Source organism: Quercus robur, chromosome 2 (assembly GCF_932294415.1).
Source record: "Quercus robur chromosome 2, dhQueRobu3.1, whole genome shotgun sequence".
Lineage (NCBI taxonomy): Eukaryota > Viridiplantae > Streptophyta > Magnoliopsida > Fagales > Fagaceae > Quercus > Quercus robur.
Window position 1 is genome coordinate 68,454,265 of NC_065535.1, and position 20,143 is coordinate 68,474,407.

Consider the following 20,143-nt stretch of genomic DNA (forward strand, 5'->3'; position numbering starts at 1 on the left):
AAAAACATTTTACCACCTTAATTATGAAAGTGATAATAACTATCAATAGATAAGGGGCCATGGCCCCAAGTCTGTTGAAATTTCTTTAAATAGTAAGAGTATATATAAAATATATATTTAAAAAAATATTCAAACAATCCATACATGATCCCCCAAAATTAAAAATTATTTCCCAAAAACTATTTAGTTCCACCTAAAAGATTGCTCTTTTTTTTTTTTTTTTTTTTTTTTTTTTAACCATCATTAGATGACTTTACAATTGAATATTATTAAGTCACTATTGATTACATATTTTTATGGCACGATAAATTCTCAATTACAAGATTTAAATCATTGGTTTAGACTTTTAGTGAACATACACATAATGAATTTTGACATTAGGACTTCAAAAAATTGTTAAATATTTTTTAATGGTACCAATGGCTATTAAGGACTAAAAAATCAATTGTCAACATGATGTAGTTTTTTAGAAGAAGAAAAAATGATGTCATTTTAGCTTAGTTGGTACTTAATGGACACATCATCACAATGCATTGACCGAGAACTTAAATTGTAATGAAACTTTACGTTAGAGATACGGATCCAAATTTTGAAACTTTAGGGGATAAAAACACAATTACTTCAAACTTCAAAGGTGTAAATTAAAATTTATTCCTCTTTTTTATTTCTCTTTCGGTAAATTTACAGAAATTTAGTGAGTTTGAACCCACATTTCATCATTTCTTACTGAAAGAGGTGCTGTTTCATCTAGGGTTCACCGGCTAGCTTATTTGGTTAGGCGCGATTTAAAATCTCTTTTTTATGTGTTTTTTAAATTCAATTTGCTTTTATTCAGCTTAATTTTTTAAGCCAAATAAGACAATAAAATTAATTTATTTCAAACAAAGCCCTAACAAAATGATGAGTTCTATTCGGTCTCAATTGACCTAAAACAATTTAATACTCTTTTATAACTCTGAAATTAAAAACCAAATAGAAAATGTATGAGTTCTAATCTAGAAATCAGTATCAACTAACACACAACAATTTATCAAAAAATTTTATAACTTAGGAATTGAAACACACACAAAAACAACAAATAGAAAGAAGAACGAAATTGACACCTTAAAAACGTTTTAAGGATGAAATTGAAATTTTTTAAATTTGAGGATGAAAATTGATTTTGAAACAAATTTTATGTAAGAAAAATATATTTCCACTATTAATTTATATTTTATGGTATACCTTATAAACGTTTTAAGGATGAAACTAAAAGTTTTTAAATTTGAGGATGAAATTGATTTTGAAACAAATTTTATGGAAGAAAAATATATTTCCACTATTAATTTATATTTTTTGGTATCAACAGATTCAACACAACTGAATCATGTTTAATACACATAGAACAAATCGTTTCCATGGTTTATTCTCTTTATTATTCTTTTCACCACCAAATTGTGCCTACTATCCAATTAAAATTATTTATAAAAAATAAAAATAAAAACTTTTGAACCAATTGATAAAATCTCTGATAGTTGAATGTAAGGAGCATTTGGCATGCAAGCCCAAAAAACACCAGTAACGGGAAGGCCATATGCCAAAAGGCTAAATTTTTTTTGGGATTTAGCTACAGTACCATCTCAAATGTAAGATGGTACTGTAGCTGAATGGTATAAAAAATATTAATTTTTTAATACTCACAGACCGTTTTAAAACCCGGTAATTTCTCTCTCCTCACTCATTTTTTCTCTTTCTTTTCTCTCTCTTCCTTCTCTGTTTCTCATCCCCTCTCTCTCTCTCGCCATTTTGAAGCTTCTCTTTTGGAGCTCACGCCAAATCACCAAGCCAGATCGGAGTGGTGGCGAGGCTGGTGGCGCGGCTGCGATGGGCGTGGTGGTTGGAAGTCAACGCGGTGGAGATCGGCGTGGAGACCGATGTGGCGCTCGGCATAGAGACCGATGTGGAGCTTGGCATAGAGACCAGCGTTTGGTGGTGTTCACATGGTGGCTGGTTTCTGGGTTTGGTGGCCGGCGTTTGGTTGGTTGAGTTGCTATGGGTTTGCTGGGTTTGGGTCGGATTTGGGTGGCGTTTGGGTGGTGTTTGGGTTGGCGTTGGGTGGTTGGATTTAGGTCCGGTGGTTGTGAATTTTTCCGATGGGTTGGGGGATTTGTTCCGATGGGTTTGATGGTGGGTTTGCTGGGTTTGTTTGGGCAAAGGGTGGGTGTTTGCTGGGTTTGTTTGGGCAGAGGGTGGGTCTCCACCTTTTTCCGATGGGTTTGTTTGCTGGGTTTATTTCGGTGTTTGTGAATTTTTCCGATGGGTTGGGGGATTTGTTCCGATGGGTTTGATGGTGGGTTTGCTGGGTTTGTTTGGGCAGAGGGTGGGTGTTTGCTGGGTTTGTTTGGGCAGAGGGTGGGTCTCCACCTTTTTCCGATGGGTTTGTTTGCTGGGTTTATTTCGGTGTTTGTCAATTTTTCCGATGGGTTGGGGGATTTGTTCCGATGGGTTTGATGGTGGGTTTGCTGGGTTTGTTTGGGCAGAGGGTGGGTGTTTGCTGGGTTTGTTTGGGCAGAGGTTATTTGGGTATTGGGTTTTTGTTTTTATTTGGGTTTAAGAATATATTATTTTATTGTGTAAAAATATTATTTTAATGAGTAGGATAGGAAAATAAAAGTTGGGATGTTGGGTATATTGAAAAATTGTATGGTATAAGTAATAAAGTAGTTTTTTGGAATGGTAAAATAAGATAGGATTTGAGATCCGGATGTGGATGCTCTTAGAAAGCACTAATCGGTCATCCCTGACGACAACACAGGAAAAGGTACGAGAAAATGCCAATTTGACTTTAAAAATATACAACGAATCAATAACTCTAAATAAAGTGTCATAACTTTTTCTTAAAAAAAAAAAAAAAAAAAGTGTCATAACTCATGATATATTCATATAAAAATAATAAAAATACCTCCACAAACATTTTACCACCCTTAATTGTGAAAAAAAATAATTATTATCAATAGATCGATGAGGGGTCCATGGCCCCTAGTCTGTTGAAATTTCTTTAAATAGTAATAGTATATATAAAATATATATTTTAAAAAAAATTCAAACAATTTGTACATGATCCTCCAAAATTAAAAATTATTTCCCAAAACTGTCTAGTTCCACGTAAAAGATTGCTCTTTTTTTTTCTTTTTTTTTTCAACCATCAATTAGATGACTTTTCAATTGAATATTATTAATTCATTATTGATTACATATTTTTATGGTATGATAAATTCTCAATTACAAGATTTAAGTCATTGGTTTAGACTTATAGTGAACATACAAATTTTGACATTAGGACTTCAAAAAATTGTTAAATATTTTTTAATGGTGCCAATGCCTAGTAAGGACTAGAAAATCAATTGCCTACCAATTTGTGGTATAGAGTGGTTGTACTTACAACTACTTTTTTTTTAATTTCTATTGTAACTATGTAATGAGTATTTTCAATTACGAATATTATCAAAACTAGATTTCACAACAAAATGAAAGGTAATATTCTAATAGACGCTTTGATTTTGTATATTAAAAAGGAAATTGTTGCAAATTTAATACAAAATTAATCATAGATAATTTCAATGTTTAAAAAGTCAATTTTCATTTTGATATATCAATACCATAAAACCCACCACAACCCAAAAAAGATATTCCATTTCGATGAAAAAGCTAGTGACACTTTCGGTTTTAACCAGATTTTTCAGCTTTCCTCGTGAAAAAATTCTTGGAGAAAAACTATTGCGTGATCCTTCAGCTTCAAGCAAGATAAATGGTAACATAAAAATGGGACCTGAACCTTTTCTTATGTTTTTGTTTTTAAGCTAAGGAAAAATTGATATTGTGGAAACTCATGCCATTACGTAGTGCATGATATCATAGTTGTCACTCATAGACAAGGAATCAAAGATTATGCCAAATGCAAAATTAGCATGTCTTAAAATCAACTTTTAACAGCCCAATTCTTCAGGACTAGTTTTTCTCACCAACACATACATTTCATGACTAAACAAATTAGCAGAAATCGGAGGTCACAACGAATACCACTTCATGAGTCAATCATAAAATTCTGCAATCTATTATCTAACATTCTATATTAAGGAATTGCATTCATTAAAATTTCCTTAATTATCACCTTTGCTTGCCTGTGATACTCATAAAGAATGGTGTGAGAACAGTTTTAGTTTTAACATGAAGATACTTTAATCATTCTCCTATTTCAAGACTATGGGATCACTTTTCATGAACTCACCAGTTGACACCTAGACTAGTTTGTCAACAACACCAACCAAATGCATCATTCTTTCCACTATTTATAGAAAGTGAGATATATTCAATTGCTACAACATATAATTTCATTAATTTTGGGGAAAAAACAGACTATGTCTTCGTCCAAACCAGAAGGGAGTAATCTTCTCTAACTCATTAAGTGGCACTATTTACTTGTATCAAAATAGATGATAATTTAAATTATAAGTAACTCATTAAGTGGCACTATTTACTTGTATCAAAATAGATGATAATTTAAATTATAAGTAACTCATTAAGTGGCACTATTTACTTGTATCAAAATAGATGATAATTCTACCAAAAAAAATAGATGATAATTTAAATTATAAGTATGATTGAAAATACAGGTGTATAGTGGTTGAGTAAAATTCGGTAGAGACAAGAAACATACCATACAACTTTTTATTGACCGTTGCTAGTAAATATAGTTACTAAATATGTCTTTTCAACCACTGAAGTATCAAAATAGTTAATAGTACAAGAGGACTTAGAACCATTCAACCCATTCTTCGTGATCATTCATAACATGCACCATGCAAAGAGTAGGCAAAGAGAATCACATCTGGTAAAAGCAAAAGTGATCACTGTTTGTGAGGGAAAAGATTAATGTAAATTAGTTGCAAAAGATAAATAACAATTATCATTATTCATTGTGAAACTAATGTAAAAAGGACTAAGGTTACATTATCAAAAATGAGATACTACATACAAAAACGGATATATGATCATCCGTCATTTTCTGGTCAAGTGTAAGACAACGAGGTTGCCAAGAAGCAAGAACAAAACATAATACAAACTGGAATACTAGACTAAAAATTGATAGTTTGATACTGTACAGCTTTGCAACAAAAAGATCCCATGAAAAAAATAAAAGATCAGTCCAGCTGCAACAACTGCCAACATTACTGCATATATCACAAAGTTAACACAGAACACGAATGCCCTACTACTTCCAGTACTTGCTGCTGACAATAAGACTCCTCATCTGCATCGATCAAATGAATTCCAACTTTTATAACAACAGTCACTTCAGCAACCATTAACAGCAACAGATGCTACCTCGCTTCCACAGCCACGCATACAAAATAACATCTTCATTGTCCTCAGACGATGCAAATATGGAGGATAGGAGCCACTGATGCATGAAATTTCCCTTACTAGAAATAAAAATTAGAAACCAAAAACTATCAATTTTGGTTTTACCAGAATCCCCACAACCCTTCTCTTTTTTCTTCTTTCTTTTTTTCCCTTTTATTCCCCATCTTTCATCCATCTTTTTTTCTCTTTATTTTAAATCTCTTCTTCTTCTTTGTCCTATTTATTTCCTTTTAAAAACTTCCCCTAACAACATCCTAAGCTAGATTCCTATATAAGATAGTGTTAACCTAGAAAGCACGGACACGGACACCAGAGCGGGTATGACACAAGCAATTTCTGAAAAATTATAACATGAAACGGCTGGTACGACACCGGTATGACGCTGGTACGACACGGATATGACACAAGTACGAAATAAAGTGTCTGTGCTTACTAGGTGTTAACAGGGCACGAACTATGCAGTTATAGGTCTGCTACAAGTTCATTTTCTTCTCTGCATTCAAAAGTTGCGTGTTCTTCATGGCAACAGCAGATTCCACCTTTGGCATTTGAGGGCTTTTAAATCACTCAATGGACAGCAAATGATGCATATTCTACTCCAAAACCAACAGCAACTGACAATATACAATATCTTCTCCATCAGCCATAAAAGCAAAACTGGTAGCTGGCTTGGTGAATGATAGTGCACTTAGAAGAACCTTCTTTGCCTGGCCCATCTTGGCAATCAAGTAGCTGATTCCAACAATCCAAACAAAGTAAGTCTAGACAGAATGTTTCCTCATAATCATGGTCCTTAATGCAGCGTCCACAATTGATGCAACGTGCTGTGCAGAGTATGCAAGCCCTGCACAACTGAGCAGCCTGATGTTTCCCCTGGCAACTCTCTGCTGGACAATCAAAAACTAGTCTCAATTCCTGGCACTTGGGGCAGACCTCAATATCAATGGCACGATCATCATCACAAGAGAGATATGAATTCCCCCCACAATAAATCTGTGGTTTGCGGGCATTCAGCTGCACACGATTATCTACATTCAGCAAGAATAGCAATTCTTTGAACTGCTCTTCTGTTACACCACGGACACCAGCGATTCTTAAGTGCTTTATTCCAGGTGAGCCAACAGACTTGAAGGCCCTTAAGTTATTCAACATGCCATCAGCACTAAGTCTGACACATCCTGGCACACTTAGCTGCAGGCAAGAAGAGAAAATGTGTAAGTTTATTAACCTTGGAAGAACAAAAACAATATAGAAACAAACCAATAATGAGTCAACATAAAGTTCAAGATAGACATGATGAGCACAAAGAACAAGGAAATCTCTAACAACAATTACAACAGTCAGAAGTTATTAGTTTGGTCAACTACAATTTTAAATTAAAACCAATAAATTAAAATCAATATGGTACATGTGCAGCATCAAGAGCTGCAAAAGATGTCAAATTTTGTGCTTCATAATTACCAACATAAATAGAATGGGATCACCAAATGCAATCCTAAGAGGCCTATGTTTTACACATGCCTTTTTTTCAGATAATTAATTGCCATCAGAAACACAAGAAATCTTTCAAAAGAAATCTGAAATACAATATACTGCTCAAGTTGTATGGGATGTCCAAATACTCTATATGATTTGATTGACATACAAAAAGGCAAAATACTATATCGAGTCACGCATATGAGAGAAAATAATATATGAATATTTATGTATTCTTTGCTACATGTAAAAATACTACCTAGAATGGAAGAATAGACCATACTAGCCATAGTAACTTAAAAATGAAAGTAGTTTCAAGGATTATATATATTCACAACCTAAAAATCAAAATAAAAGCATCTGTTAAAAACCATAAGAAGTCCCAACAATTATATCAGATATAAACAACATATGATAAGCATAAAACCTATTTCTTAAAGCATACCAATTAAGTCACAAATACAAACCTTTGTCAGTCTTGGATTGGTTTCAAGCACACGCTTCAAACCACCATCTGTGATTCTCATGCACCCCAATAAATTCAAGCACTGAAGAGTGCCTTGAGCCCTGTCAGCTAACTTCAGAAGAGCATCATCAGTGATCCTCCCACTCAACGGATGATCGATGTTAATACTCCTCCATAGAAGAGGATCACTCCTGACCATAACACGCAAAGATTTGCAAACCCTTTCTACATTCAGAAGGTCCTGCACACCCAAATAGCCCAAAGCAAAACTCATGGCATCATGAGGTGCACCTCCTTCACCATCAAAACTAGTTTTCCCATTCCCAAAATCCTTCAATTCCTGAGCTCCTTTGTTACGAAACCAGTTGCCCAAATGGCTAAAACTCATAAACTCATCCACATTTCCATCCAATCCAAAAACACCCTCAAGCAATCCAGTCTCAACCCCACCACAACCATTAAACTCATCACATGGAATTGATAACCCACCAATCTTCATGTTACCCAATTCTGGTCCAAACTTCATAGAACCATTCCACACCCAATTCAGCCCTGTGAATAGCTGATGATAATCACCCATCTTTTTCTCAGCATCATCAACCCCAAAACCAATAGAACCCAAATCAGATTTCTCTCCCAAGTTTTGAAACCAACCCGTGATCCTAATCCTAGACTTTATATCCATTCCAAAAGGATCAATAGGCAACTTGTCAATAACATCATCACCAACCGGATCACCATAAGCCAACTCAGACCCATCCATTCCTTCGCAATAAGAGGCCTCCAATTCAGACATATTCTTGATTGAACTGCAAGAAAAATCTAGAGGCATTCTTGATTCTTGGGGACCAAGAGAAAGAACAAAAACCCTATGCCAAAGAGACCTAGTCTGAAACAACAAACTCAATCATACCCATAAATTTTTTTTTTCTCCCCCTGAAAAAGATAGAAAAGGAGCCTAATTAATCTAAAGGAAACCCTGGCAACAAACCCCAAAAGAACAAAAAAGAAAAAGAAAACCCTTGATTCGTGTGGCAAAGATAACAAAAACAGCACTAGAAATCAGATTGAACAATTGAGGTAATCAGGGAGTAAATGAAAGTTCAAAACAGACCCTTTTGAGGAGGATGAAGCAGATCAAATTAACATACCAAAAACAAGGAAATTAAAGGGAGACCAAGTGAGAACTGAGAAGAAAGAAAGGTTTTTTTTTGGGTATTTGGGTGTGTGTGTGGGTTTTTTTTTTTTTTTTTAACAAAACCAGGTACAGAGAGAAACAGAGGGAAGCTAATGAGATATGGGCTAGAACTGGAAATTGTGTGTATGTGGGGAATGGGGGTTAGTGAAGAGGAGAAAGGTGAAAGACAAATTCAAGCGTCTCTTGACCCACACATGCAACAAACACAAACACAAACACCAACACCAACACCAATGTAGAGAAAAAAACAAGGATGACAAAATATAATAGGAAACACAGAGAGAGAGAGAGAGAGAGAGAGAGAGTGTGTGTGTGTTTGTGTTTGTGTGAGAAAGAGAGAGAGAGAGAGAAAGAGAAGGAGGCGGTGAGGAATCAAAAACCCCAGATCCTTGACCAATTAGAATGTGGGACTTCGCTTTCGGGGATTGGATATGTCTTGGATTGGTTCAATGACTTCTAACTTGTAAACTAACAACTTTATTATTATTTTAGTTTTGCTTTTTCCCTTTTTCTGTTTTTTTTTTTTTCGTGTCTTTATTTTTAAGTTTTCCTTCTCTTTTTTTTCTTCTAAAAAAAAAAAAAAGGTTTTCCTTCTCTTTTGGGAATTTTTTTTTTTTTTTGGTTTTTGATTTTCTTTCTCTCTTTATTTTTTACTCTATATTGTGTTCTTATCCCTACGATTAATATATTCTTTGTAAGAAGTAAAAAATGATAACAAGGGAAACTCTTAATATCAAATATCTTGTAATAATGTGGAAAGAGAAAAAAAATTACGATTAGCGGACAAGATTAAGGTTGTTGCCAATGTCTTGTAGGCCAATTGGCACGTCTTTCTCCTTGAGTGGAGAATGTTTGGAAATCGAATCTTCCTAACCCTCTTATCTATCTTTTTTCCGTTGATTCAGTTTATGTACAACTTCTTATAGGTTTGTTTCTTTTTGGTATAATTGTACTTTTTTACAACTTATATTCTAAGCTAAATAAGTCAATAAAATTAAGCTATCCTTAACCTATAGAATTATCACCCAAAAAAATGTTGTTGATAAAAAAATTAAAATAAATAATAACAAATAGAGTTAGAATTACCATATATGCTATTGTTGGTTAATTAATGATGTACATGATATGTGGTAATATTAGGGCCTTTTATTTTTAAACAATTTGATAGTGATAACAATGGAATGGGGATTTGAATCTAGATATTATCGTTAAAAATAACAAAAGATAACTAATTGAACAACAAAACTCTTCGCAATATTAGAGATTTTTTTTAGCATGATAATATTAGGACTTGATTGTAATAATAACAAAGGTAATATTAAAAGCTTATTGTAAGGACTCAATTTGTAACGATCCCAAACTTGTATTGGGTTCGAACGCTAAAGACCCAAATAATAAATTTGTAGAGCGTGGATATAAAAGAATTAGATTAACTTCAAAAGAAAAACGATTAAACTTAACGTTTCTAGATGGATTAATACAAATTTTACGATCAGTTTATCATTGAAGCAAGCTAAGTTCTTTATTTCATAAGATTTTCTTCTAGGCATCAATTGTTCAGAAGTTCCGATCCTTTCTCTCAATGCATTCTTCCATGTTATATACTGCCATCTTGGTGTCATCTTCACCACACACGTGTAGGTTGGATTCGGGGGATCACTTCCTGTCCCATCCAACACTTCCAGGAACCTTCAACCAGCAGCTGTAAGGCTGCTTCATCACTGTTCAGGCATCACCTCCACATTAATGCGGCCAGAGAGTTGGTTAAGAGGCAATTAATGCGGAGGCAGTAGTTGTTAAAGATATTTGTTTTTCTTTTCTTTCTTACCCTTGGTCCCATGTCCCACCTTTAGTGGTAATGTAGCTCTGAAGTGTGTTTGTAACAATATGACGTTCAGGTCGTCCTCGGACACATATTGCTGAGAAGGATTTTGTCCTCGAACAAATACTGGACCCATCTCATGTGATATCTACTCCTCTTTTCATTTAGTTCCCCTTATAACCTTATATGAGTCTCCTCGGATGGTTTAACGTCCTCGGATAGGCCACAGACCCAGTTAACACGGTTTTAATAATTATTGATTAACCGGCCCCCACACTTATCTATCTTGATTTTTTTTTTCTCAAAAATAGATGTAACAAAGAGTTGTTAGATGTGGGCCCAATGGTCCCACTTACTTTAGCAAAAACAAGAAGTAGAATCTTTTTTTTCTTTTTTTAAGAGGGACTCAGATGCAATTGCAAATTAACCTAATGAACTAAATACTATTACCACCCCAAAATCAAACCTCATTGGATTTCTCTTTATATTATCCTTTGTTTAAAAGTTTGTAATGGTGAAAAATAGATGAAAGGTTGAAAAGAAAGAAAAGTTATCCATGTTTTGTATATATATATATATATATATATATATATATTTAATCAATTAAAAGAGACAGGAATAGATATCTCTATCATTCTTTTTTTTTTTTTTTTAGTCTATCATTCTTTAGTTGTTAGGTGGAAAGAAGAATATATATATATATATATATATATATATATATTTGACAATGGAGTGAAATGGTTGATAAAAAGGTTTTGTAGGGGCATGGGCCCAAGAGCTCATTATTTAGGTATATAATGGGCCTAAGGCCCAAGCCGAGGACTAGAAAGTGTCTAAGGGGGGTAAACATTGTCAAGAGAGCCCATGTTAGCAAATGAAGAAATCAGTTTTGATCATAACGGCCTAGGGGGTTGTGCTGAGGATGAATGCCTCCTTGGCTAACCAAGGCTGAGATCCGTAGGGGTGGTCTGCTGTTCGGAGGAACGTTCCAGGAACATTCTGTTGATACGGATAAGCACTACAAGAACACAAAACAGGGAGGAGTCCTAAAATATCTAAGGAGAAAGCTGCTACCACCGCATTGAATGCTTTGCAACTAACTTTCTGGCCACATTAATGTGGAGAAGACCCCTGAACAGTGTTGCATTGGCTACCCCAATGCACAGAGGGACTGAAAGGGTGTCCGATGGGACAAGCACTCAAGTGGTGGCTTGGATGATCAACAAGTGAAGGGCCAAGATCGCCTAAGGAGAACTATATAATAGAAAAGACCCTTCATGGAAAAAGGATCGAGAAATCTAGAGAGAAATACTGTAGCAATCAGAAACCAACTTTGTAATCAAACTTATGAGAAAAATATAGGAACTGACTTCCTCTGACTGTGCCGAGAACGACTTTCTTTGGATTAATTCAATCTACTTTCCAGTTCTTATCAATGGAGCCCACTTTATTCGTTGTCTAACTCATTTTAACCCAGTTTTCCAACCTACTCTTTACAAATTCATTGTTTTGGGCTTTTTGGGCCTAAGTATATACATCGTCTGGGCTAGGGACTCAATTCTGGTCCTTACAGGTTTGTTTAGAAATCATTTAAATTTTGACAAATTGTTTAAGGAAAACACTAAATAGGAAAGCTTTAAAACAAAATCATTGAATAAGGTATCATAAAATCATCTCCCTCCCAATTTTAATAATTCAAAGGAATTTTTAAAAATGCTAAACCCTCTCAAATTATTTCCTCCCACCCTAAAAAATTAATAAAGCATTTAACTTGAAGGAGTGTAATTTGTTATGTCTTTTCTTCCTTCATCTTTTATTCTACCTAGCAAATGAATTAGCTCGATTGTAAGAAACAACTCATCCTAAACAGGTTACAAAATAAGTTGATCAATCCAATATGACCCATAATTTATTCCTTGAAAAAAAAATAATTAAAAAAAAAAACTTGATAATATTTCTTTGTCTTCTTTTCAATACAAATAAGAGAACAATTAAACAAAAACACTAAAAAATAAAAGTTAAACAATGCATAGTCTTAACTTTACACAGTTCAAGATTCACTAAACTAAAACCTTCAAGCATCCACCACATTAAGAAAGAATTTATGAGTATCTGTGAGAGGGAAAAACTTAAAAAAGAAAAGAGCAAAAATTGAAACTGCAAAACATGCTTACTAATAGTTTTCTTTTTCTTTTTTCTTTTTTTTTTTTTTTGAGAAAAAAGTAAGCGAAGCTTACTAATAGTTAAAAATCCTAAAAAGAAAAAAAACAAAACAAACAAAGAAAGTGAAGGAAAAATCCATTTGAAAAAAAAAAAGTCAATCCATGTGATCAATAGGCCAACTTGACTCGACATTTCAGCAAGTCAAGATTGAGTTTAGGGGTGTTAAGACCCGACCATGGCCCGAAAAACCAACCAACATGCCCGATGTTGATCCAATTTTAGCCCGAACTGAAGCTTTAGTTCGTTGGCGGCAGGTTTTCGATTCCAAGAACCGACGTTGATGGGTCAAGTGGCAGGTTTGCTTCTCTAAAACCCGAGCAACTCAAACCCGACTAGAGCTATATAAAAAATCCAGCAAAACAAGTTAGATCCTGTGAGATCTTAACCAGATCCAACGAGATCTCGACCAAATCAGGTAAGATCTTAACCAGATCTAGCTAGATCTTGACCAAATTTGGTGGGATTTAGCCAGATCCAGCCAAATCCTAGCAATTTTTAGTGAAAAAAAAAATGCAAATTCCAGCGAAAATGCAGCAATCGACGACTTTTTGCCAATTCCGACAACATTTTTGCATATTTGTTGATACCCCATTTTGCAACCCGCATTTAACCTCACATGGAAGGTAAAAGGGTAATTTCACCTTGGAAATATGCATATTTATTCTGGTTACTAGATCATTAATCTCATTTCACCAAAATGATCTTGATGTTGTAACGATCAAATTGGCTGGTCATAAGCCCTAATCGGACCATCAGATTGAAAGTTATCACCAAATCAAGCTCTAATGGCCGAGATGCACTATCATAAATTGAGTCCGACTATATGTGATTCTGAATCATTGATGTCAATTGGTTATAAGTATAATCAATTTGAGAACGAGGATGTGTCATAATTTGATTGGTTAAGACTACAGTTTATGGTAGGGTTGCACACACCTAATTAACTAAATAGTTAAACATTAATTGTTCAATGAGTAATTTATACAATTATCTTTTAATTAGAATAAATTTGGAACCAGTTAAGTCTGAAATGGGAGTGATTGGAGCCATTTAATGTTAATTGGGAGCTAATTTGGGACCCATTAATGTTAATTGTGCTGAAACCATTTTCTAACAAATAACCTCTACTCACTATTTCATCAATATCTCTCAGAATATTTTGAATTTGTGATTAAGGTTAATTTTCCCAGAAACTAGACATCCGGAGCTTTAATTTGAGCACAAGAATGAGACAATTCCGATTAGACTTGAGTCAGATATGATTTTTCGAAATTGGCTCTACAGGCTGTTACAACAGCTACAAGAAAATCGAATTTTGACTTGCTCCTCACTCCCACCAATCTTTCCATTTAATGCACCAGATTTTCCCAAATGCTAAAATGAGGTCTAGGTTCATGAGTCTTTGTTAACCCTCATTAAATGGTCTTCCATTCATATTTCCTCAACCACTACTATATAAACTCCCCTCTTCTTCATTTCAAGACAAAAAAACTTCATCTCTTCTTCTCTCTTGAGTTCTAGTGAAGTTGAGTAGTCTTGTCATATCTTGGTCTTCCTGAGACTCAAGGTATTGAGTGAGAATCACTCTCCCTCTCCTAACACTTCTTTTCCTCTACCCTTAGGACCTCCTTCAAGAGTCTCCTTCTCCACCATATGGATCTTGCATGAAAGTATAATCTATTTCCCTAATTGTTTTTTGTGTTGCCATCATGAGAGTTTAAGATTAAAGCATGATAATAATCATTTAAATTCCTTTGAATATGTTTGAATGTTCTTAATTGTTTTTATATGTTCTTCACATGTTCTTAGTTGTTCATCACATATTCATGCATAACACTAGTTTCGATCTTAAATCCACATCAAAAACATAAAAAAATATGTTTGTTTAATAATTCTTTTAAATTCTTGAATCTAAGATATCATCATCTGCACACATTCATTAGAATTTATCTTTCAATACAAATGAAATACTTAATAAATTGAATTAGAGTTTATCACATGCACACACTTTAAATTCAACATGCAAATTGATTGATAACATATTAGATGATGTGATATGAATGTTGGTCACCATAGTCTAGAAAGGGTTGATAGACCAATGTTTATCCTTGTAATTTTCAATTTTTAGATTGTAACTAGAAAACAAAACTATGTATTTTATCTTAGATTGTATTTAGGACCAAAGCCATGTAATTTTCCTATAATCAATGTAAATTCAATTGAAAATTAATAAAATGAGAAAATTTTCAATTTTGGTTTTCTTATTTATCCTAATAATTAAATAAGTGGCGACTCCATTGTAAAACCCTTAATCTAAAGGGGAAAATATAACTAGTTAAATCTCCATTTTGAGAAGCAATAACACGACTCCACTCATTCACGTGGGTTTGGCCCAACATCCTATAAAACGGGGGCCGGGGGAGCGGTCTTTCACAGTAGCAACTCCACTGGAGATATTGAGGGCTAGGCTTCAATTAGGTTATGGTGGCTAACCATGTCATTGTTTGTTGATTGTTTTTTGTATATAATATGTCTAATATGTCATTATATTGCATGTCATGCATCATTTGCTTGAATGAAATTTATTTTATTTGTGTGCTAGCCCGGAAACCTGGTAGTATTAGTCGTGGATTGTGGTCTTCCTGAAACTCACATACCCAGCGGTGAACCTACCACCCATCGCGACAATGATCATCATGGTTATGCCATGGGGGTTCATAGGGACAAATTGTACCATTCGAACCAACACGGTGCTCCTGGCGTCACAAGTTGGGAGAGACATCACAAGTTGGGAGGTACGACGTCCTAGCTTGTGGGAACCTTTAACCCACCTTCTACCCATGTTGTAATTACCCATAAAACCTACCTTTAGGTCGGTCCATGTAAATTGCATTTCGTTACACATTTGTTTGGCCATTGTTTGAACCATGATGAGCCCAAGTCCAACGCTTGAGCCCATCATAATTGTTTGAACCTTGTATGCTATGAATGAACTCAAGCCCAAAGGCTTGTGATTGAACTCTACTTTGTATGGAAACTGAAAATTGTTTCTTGAATCATTCTAAGCCCACCACTTGAGCCCATCAAAGGTGTATACACATGATCAACATCAAAGGCCAAAAGCTCACAAGATGCATGCCTTCCAAGTGCAAGCCCAAGCTATTTCATCATAATCAAGGTTCAAGCCCACCAAGTCTCAAGCATCCCAAATGGATCAAGAAGAAGCAAGTGGCCCAACTTTGCCTCAGTCCACATTTGGTTTGCAACATCATGGTTAAGTCTAAAGTTTGTTTGTTTATTCCATGTTTCTATGTTTCTTTGAATTCAAAATTTTCATGTAGCATTTAATGAGCTTTGTTTGTGTATATATATATATAAATAAAAAAATAAAAAAAAAAATTCAAGATTTCCAAATCTTTCCAAAAAAAAAAAAAATTCAAATGAAAAAAAGTCTTTGGACTAGGGGCATTGAGCCCTTAAGTCATTTTTTGAAAAAAAAAAAATTCTTTGAACTAGGGCATTGGTCTTTCTAGTGACTTTTTCAAAAAGGCCCATTTTTTTTCAAAGATTTCAAGATTCTTTAAAGTCTTCTTTTCAAAATGGTACATGAGGATCCCTTGGACAAAACTTTTTCTAAATTGTGATGTTTAAAGGCTTGAAGAATCAACTTGTACTGAGAAAGTATTAATTTCATTTGATCAATGTAAACACTTTTGCTAAATTACTTTGAATAAAAGAAGAAATGGTCTTAAAAGGCAATAAAAAAGAATCCATCCATCGGAAAATCCCAAGAATCCATGCGCTTGATCTAATTTTCAAAAGTCTTTTGTTTCACATCATTAGAGCATTCATACTTTTTCTTTTAAGATGAATTTATTAAAAGAGCTTAAGTCATTGTGCCTATAAGCAAGCATTACTAGGGATAAGAGACCATCTTTGATTAAACCAAATTATTTCCTATTACCTAGAATGTTCATCATCTATTGCTAGCCCATTTGAGCCTTCAAGCATTTAGCCTTTTTTGTTATGAACCCACTAAAATCTAAACCTAGGGTGGGAAAATTCAAGTATGCATGCTTAAATCTCATGTTGAGGAGGAGTCGACTTTGTAGCTTTGAAGCTAATTGATAAAGCTCTCCTAGAAGACATGAAAGACAAATGCAGAATTCATTAAGTTAAAGATAAGAGATCATCAAAGAAAAATGAGCTTTCACTCAATCAAGGAAAGAGAAATGAAATTCCATCAATATGAGAGAAAACAAAATGTGCATCGAGTTCGAAGAACCTAAAATTCATCATTCCAAGAGGAATACAAGGTTCATCCAAAAGAGAGTTCATTGAAAAAGGAAAAGATTCATCAAGCATAGAAATGTGCAAGCACATTGACGCAAGAAAGAAATCTAGAGAGTGCATCAAAATGACCAAAAATCATTAATCTGAGAAAAGCAAGGAGGGCAAAATGTACCCAAAAGTTCATTCAATCATGAGATGGAAGACAAAAAACAAAAGACAACAAAAAAAAAAAAGAAAAAAGAAAGCCCGCTAGGCCGGAAACCCAAAAGGGCAATTTAGGCAAAAGTTAGGGCCAAAGAAAAGAAGAAGAAGAAAAGAAAAAAAATTGGAAGATCCTACCAAGTTGGAAACTTAAAGATGCAACCTAAAAAAAGAATAATTTTACAAGATGAAAGTCTAGAGGTATGATTCAAGAGGAATGAGCATAAAAATGATTGTTGATATAAGTGACCAATGAAGACTAGTGAGAAGATGACAAAGAAGAAATGAGAAAACTCCTCCAATACTTGATTTTTGAGTAATGCATATTTGGGGGAAACATCATAGGGAATTTTGAGCCTTTTATATCTTCATTTCATAACCCAAACCCGGCCTACGTTACAACCCATGAATGAAACCTCCTTGAAGTCTTGCTAATTGTAGGCGCATCTTAAACTCTAATAATATTTTCTCTTGAATTAAAAATGAAAAATACTTAAAATTGTCAAACCGCACAGGATGACATATTCGAGAAAAAAATTCTCAAATTCTCAAAATGACTCAAAATAACTTCTAAACTTTCAGCACTCTCCTTGTTTGCACCCAACAATGTGATTCATAAATATTATCACATTTCATTTCTTGATTGCCTTTGGAGACTTAATCTCACAATGTTCAAAAAGAAGAAGCAAATTTGATTACATGAGTATAATGATCTTGATCCTTCCTAATCAAAGAGATTTGTTTAACTCTTAAACACTTTGATTTGCCAAAACGGTTGTTTAAAGGATCACCTCTTGTTCATAATAAAATAAAAAAAATAAAAAATAAAAATAAAAAAAGAAGAAGAAGAAGAAAGAAAGAGAAATCTCATTTCAAAAAAAAAAAAAATCATTCTTTTCCAAAATCCAGTTCTCTTGAACTACATTTTGACCTGATCCTCTATGAGAGAGGTACGTACTCAGCCTTTCAGAGGCCCGGTCCCAATCACCCAAACAACCTTGGAGAACAAAGTCAAAACAATGTGACAAAACTATTTGGGTGCATGTTAGGTTAAGCTCATTTGTTTGCATTAAGCATGTTTAAACTTGGAGCATTGGCCTATTTATATTGTGTGCAAATATGTTCTTCTTGCATGGAAGTATGTTTTCATTTGAGGCATTAATCCATTTGTTTGCAAGCATGTCCACACTAAGGACATTGGAAAAAAATGTTTTCACGATAATTGGTTTCTAACAAGCTAGATAAAGAAAGCCTTTTTGCAGGAACCAAGGATGGTAGACCATCTTCTTTCATGTTCCCCAATGGTCACAACATCCAATGAATTCAGGTTCAATTTAAGAATGGAATATGCCCCAAACTAGGGGCATTGGGTAAGTACTTCCAATTCATTTCAATGAATAAATCCATTGCTAATTGAAATTATCTTTTTGCAGGAATTAAGCAAGGACTTATCCAGCAATCCGCATCAACTTCCAACCAAAGTTATTCTCATTCAAATGATAGGTTTTTCAAAAAAAAAAAAAAATCATCATAAATAAATCTTCATCACTTTTACTCCATCTTCATCTTCATCTTCTTCACTTTTTGATAATGAATAAATCTTAAAATCTCAAAAAAAAAAAAAAAAAAAAAAAGATAAAATTTTCAAAAAAAAAAAGAAAAAGAAAAAAGATTTCCAAATTTTTCAAAAAAAAAAAAAAAATTCAATGGTCCTTGAAGAAATCTTCATTAAATTCTTCTTCAAGAACAGAAAGCTATGATCCTCTTCCATATTCTCCAGTGGTGCAACATCAAGTCAATTGTCCACCTGCAGCATTCATCGAAGCATGGAATATGTCCCAAACTAGGGGCATTCGCTAGGTATGCCAAATTATTTTCAATGAATAACTCTTTTACTAATTGAAAATATTTATTTTGCAGGTACTAGGGTAAAAGGCCACACACATCGGCATGAGCCAAAGCCAAAAAAACCCTTGGTCCTTTGAAAATATGAGCCAAGATCCAAAACCTTTGGTCCTCTGAAAACATGAGCCAAAGCCCAGAAATCCTAGGTCCTCTGAAAACATGAGCCAAGATCTAGAACCTTTAGTCCCCTGAAAACATAAGCCAAAGCCCAAAAATCTTAGGTCCTCTAAAAACATAAGCCAGGATCCAGAACCTTTCTTCCTCTGAAAACATGAGCCAAAACCCAAAAAACCCTTGGTCCTCTGAAAACATAAGCCAAGATCCAGAACCTTTGGTCCTCTGAAAACATGAGCCAAAACCCAAAAATCCTAGGTCCTCTGAAAACATGAGCAAGGATCCAGAAACCCTTGGTCCTCTGAAAACATGAGCCAAGATCCCAAACCTTTGGTCCTTTGAAAACATGAGCCAAAGCCCAAAAATCCTAGGTCCTCTGAAAACATGAGTCAGGATCCAAAACTTTTGGTCCTCTGAAAACATGAGCCAAAGCCCAAAAAACCCTTGGTCCTCTGAAAACATGAGCCAAAGCCCAAAAAACCCTTGGTCCTCTGAAAACATGAGCCAAGATCCAAAACCTTTGGTCCTTTGAAAACATGAGCCAAAGTCCAAAAATCCTAGGTCCTCTAAAAACATGAGCCAGGATCCAGAAACTCTTGGTCCTCTGAAAACATGAGCCAAGATCCCGAACCTTTGGTCCTTTGAAAACATGAACCAAAGCCCAAAAAACCCTTGGTCCTTTGAAAACATGAGCCAAGATCCAGAACCTTTGGTCCTCTGAAAACATGAGTCAAAGCCCAAAAATCCTAGGTCCTCTGAAAACGTGAGCCAAGATCCAAAACCTTTGATCCTCAGAAACACATGACTAGAATCTCCATATTTTCTTGACCTCAAGTAAGCATGTCTTGTACACATTCAAAAACAAAATTGCATGCATGAACTACGTTTGGACCTGATCCCCCCACCAAGAGGTACGTAGGCAATCTCCCTCGAGATTCGGTCCACATTTTGATCCACAACATGACCACCTACATTTTTATCTACATGCATCATACATTCACCACGGTTAAATACTGATTGCAAAGTTAGGTGTCTCTTTCAT

At 34.6% G+C, this 20,143-nt stretch overlaps 1 protein-coding gene across 1 annotated transcript; it reads right to left on the minus strand.

Annotated features, from left to right (window-relative positions):
* Positions 1-4,964: 4,964 nt before the first annotated feature.
* LOC126714694 (F-box protein SKIP14) lies at positions 4,965-8,961 on the minus strand. The gene is given in 3 exon segments (XM_050414957.1): positions 4,965-6,089; positions 6,091-6,594; positions 7,347-8,961. Coding segments are annotated over 3 exon segments (1,428 nt in total). The 5' UTR covers positions 8,178-8,961; the 3' UTR covers positions 4,965-5,996.
* Between the last annotated feature and the right edge of the window lie 11,182 nt (positions 8,962-20,143).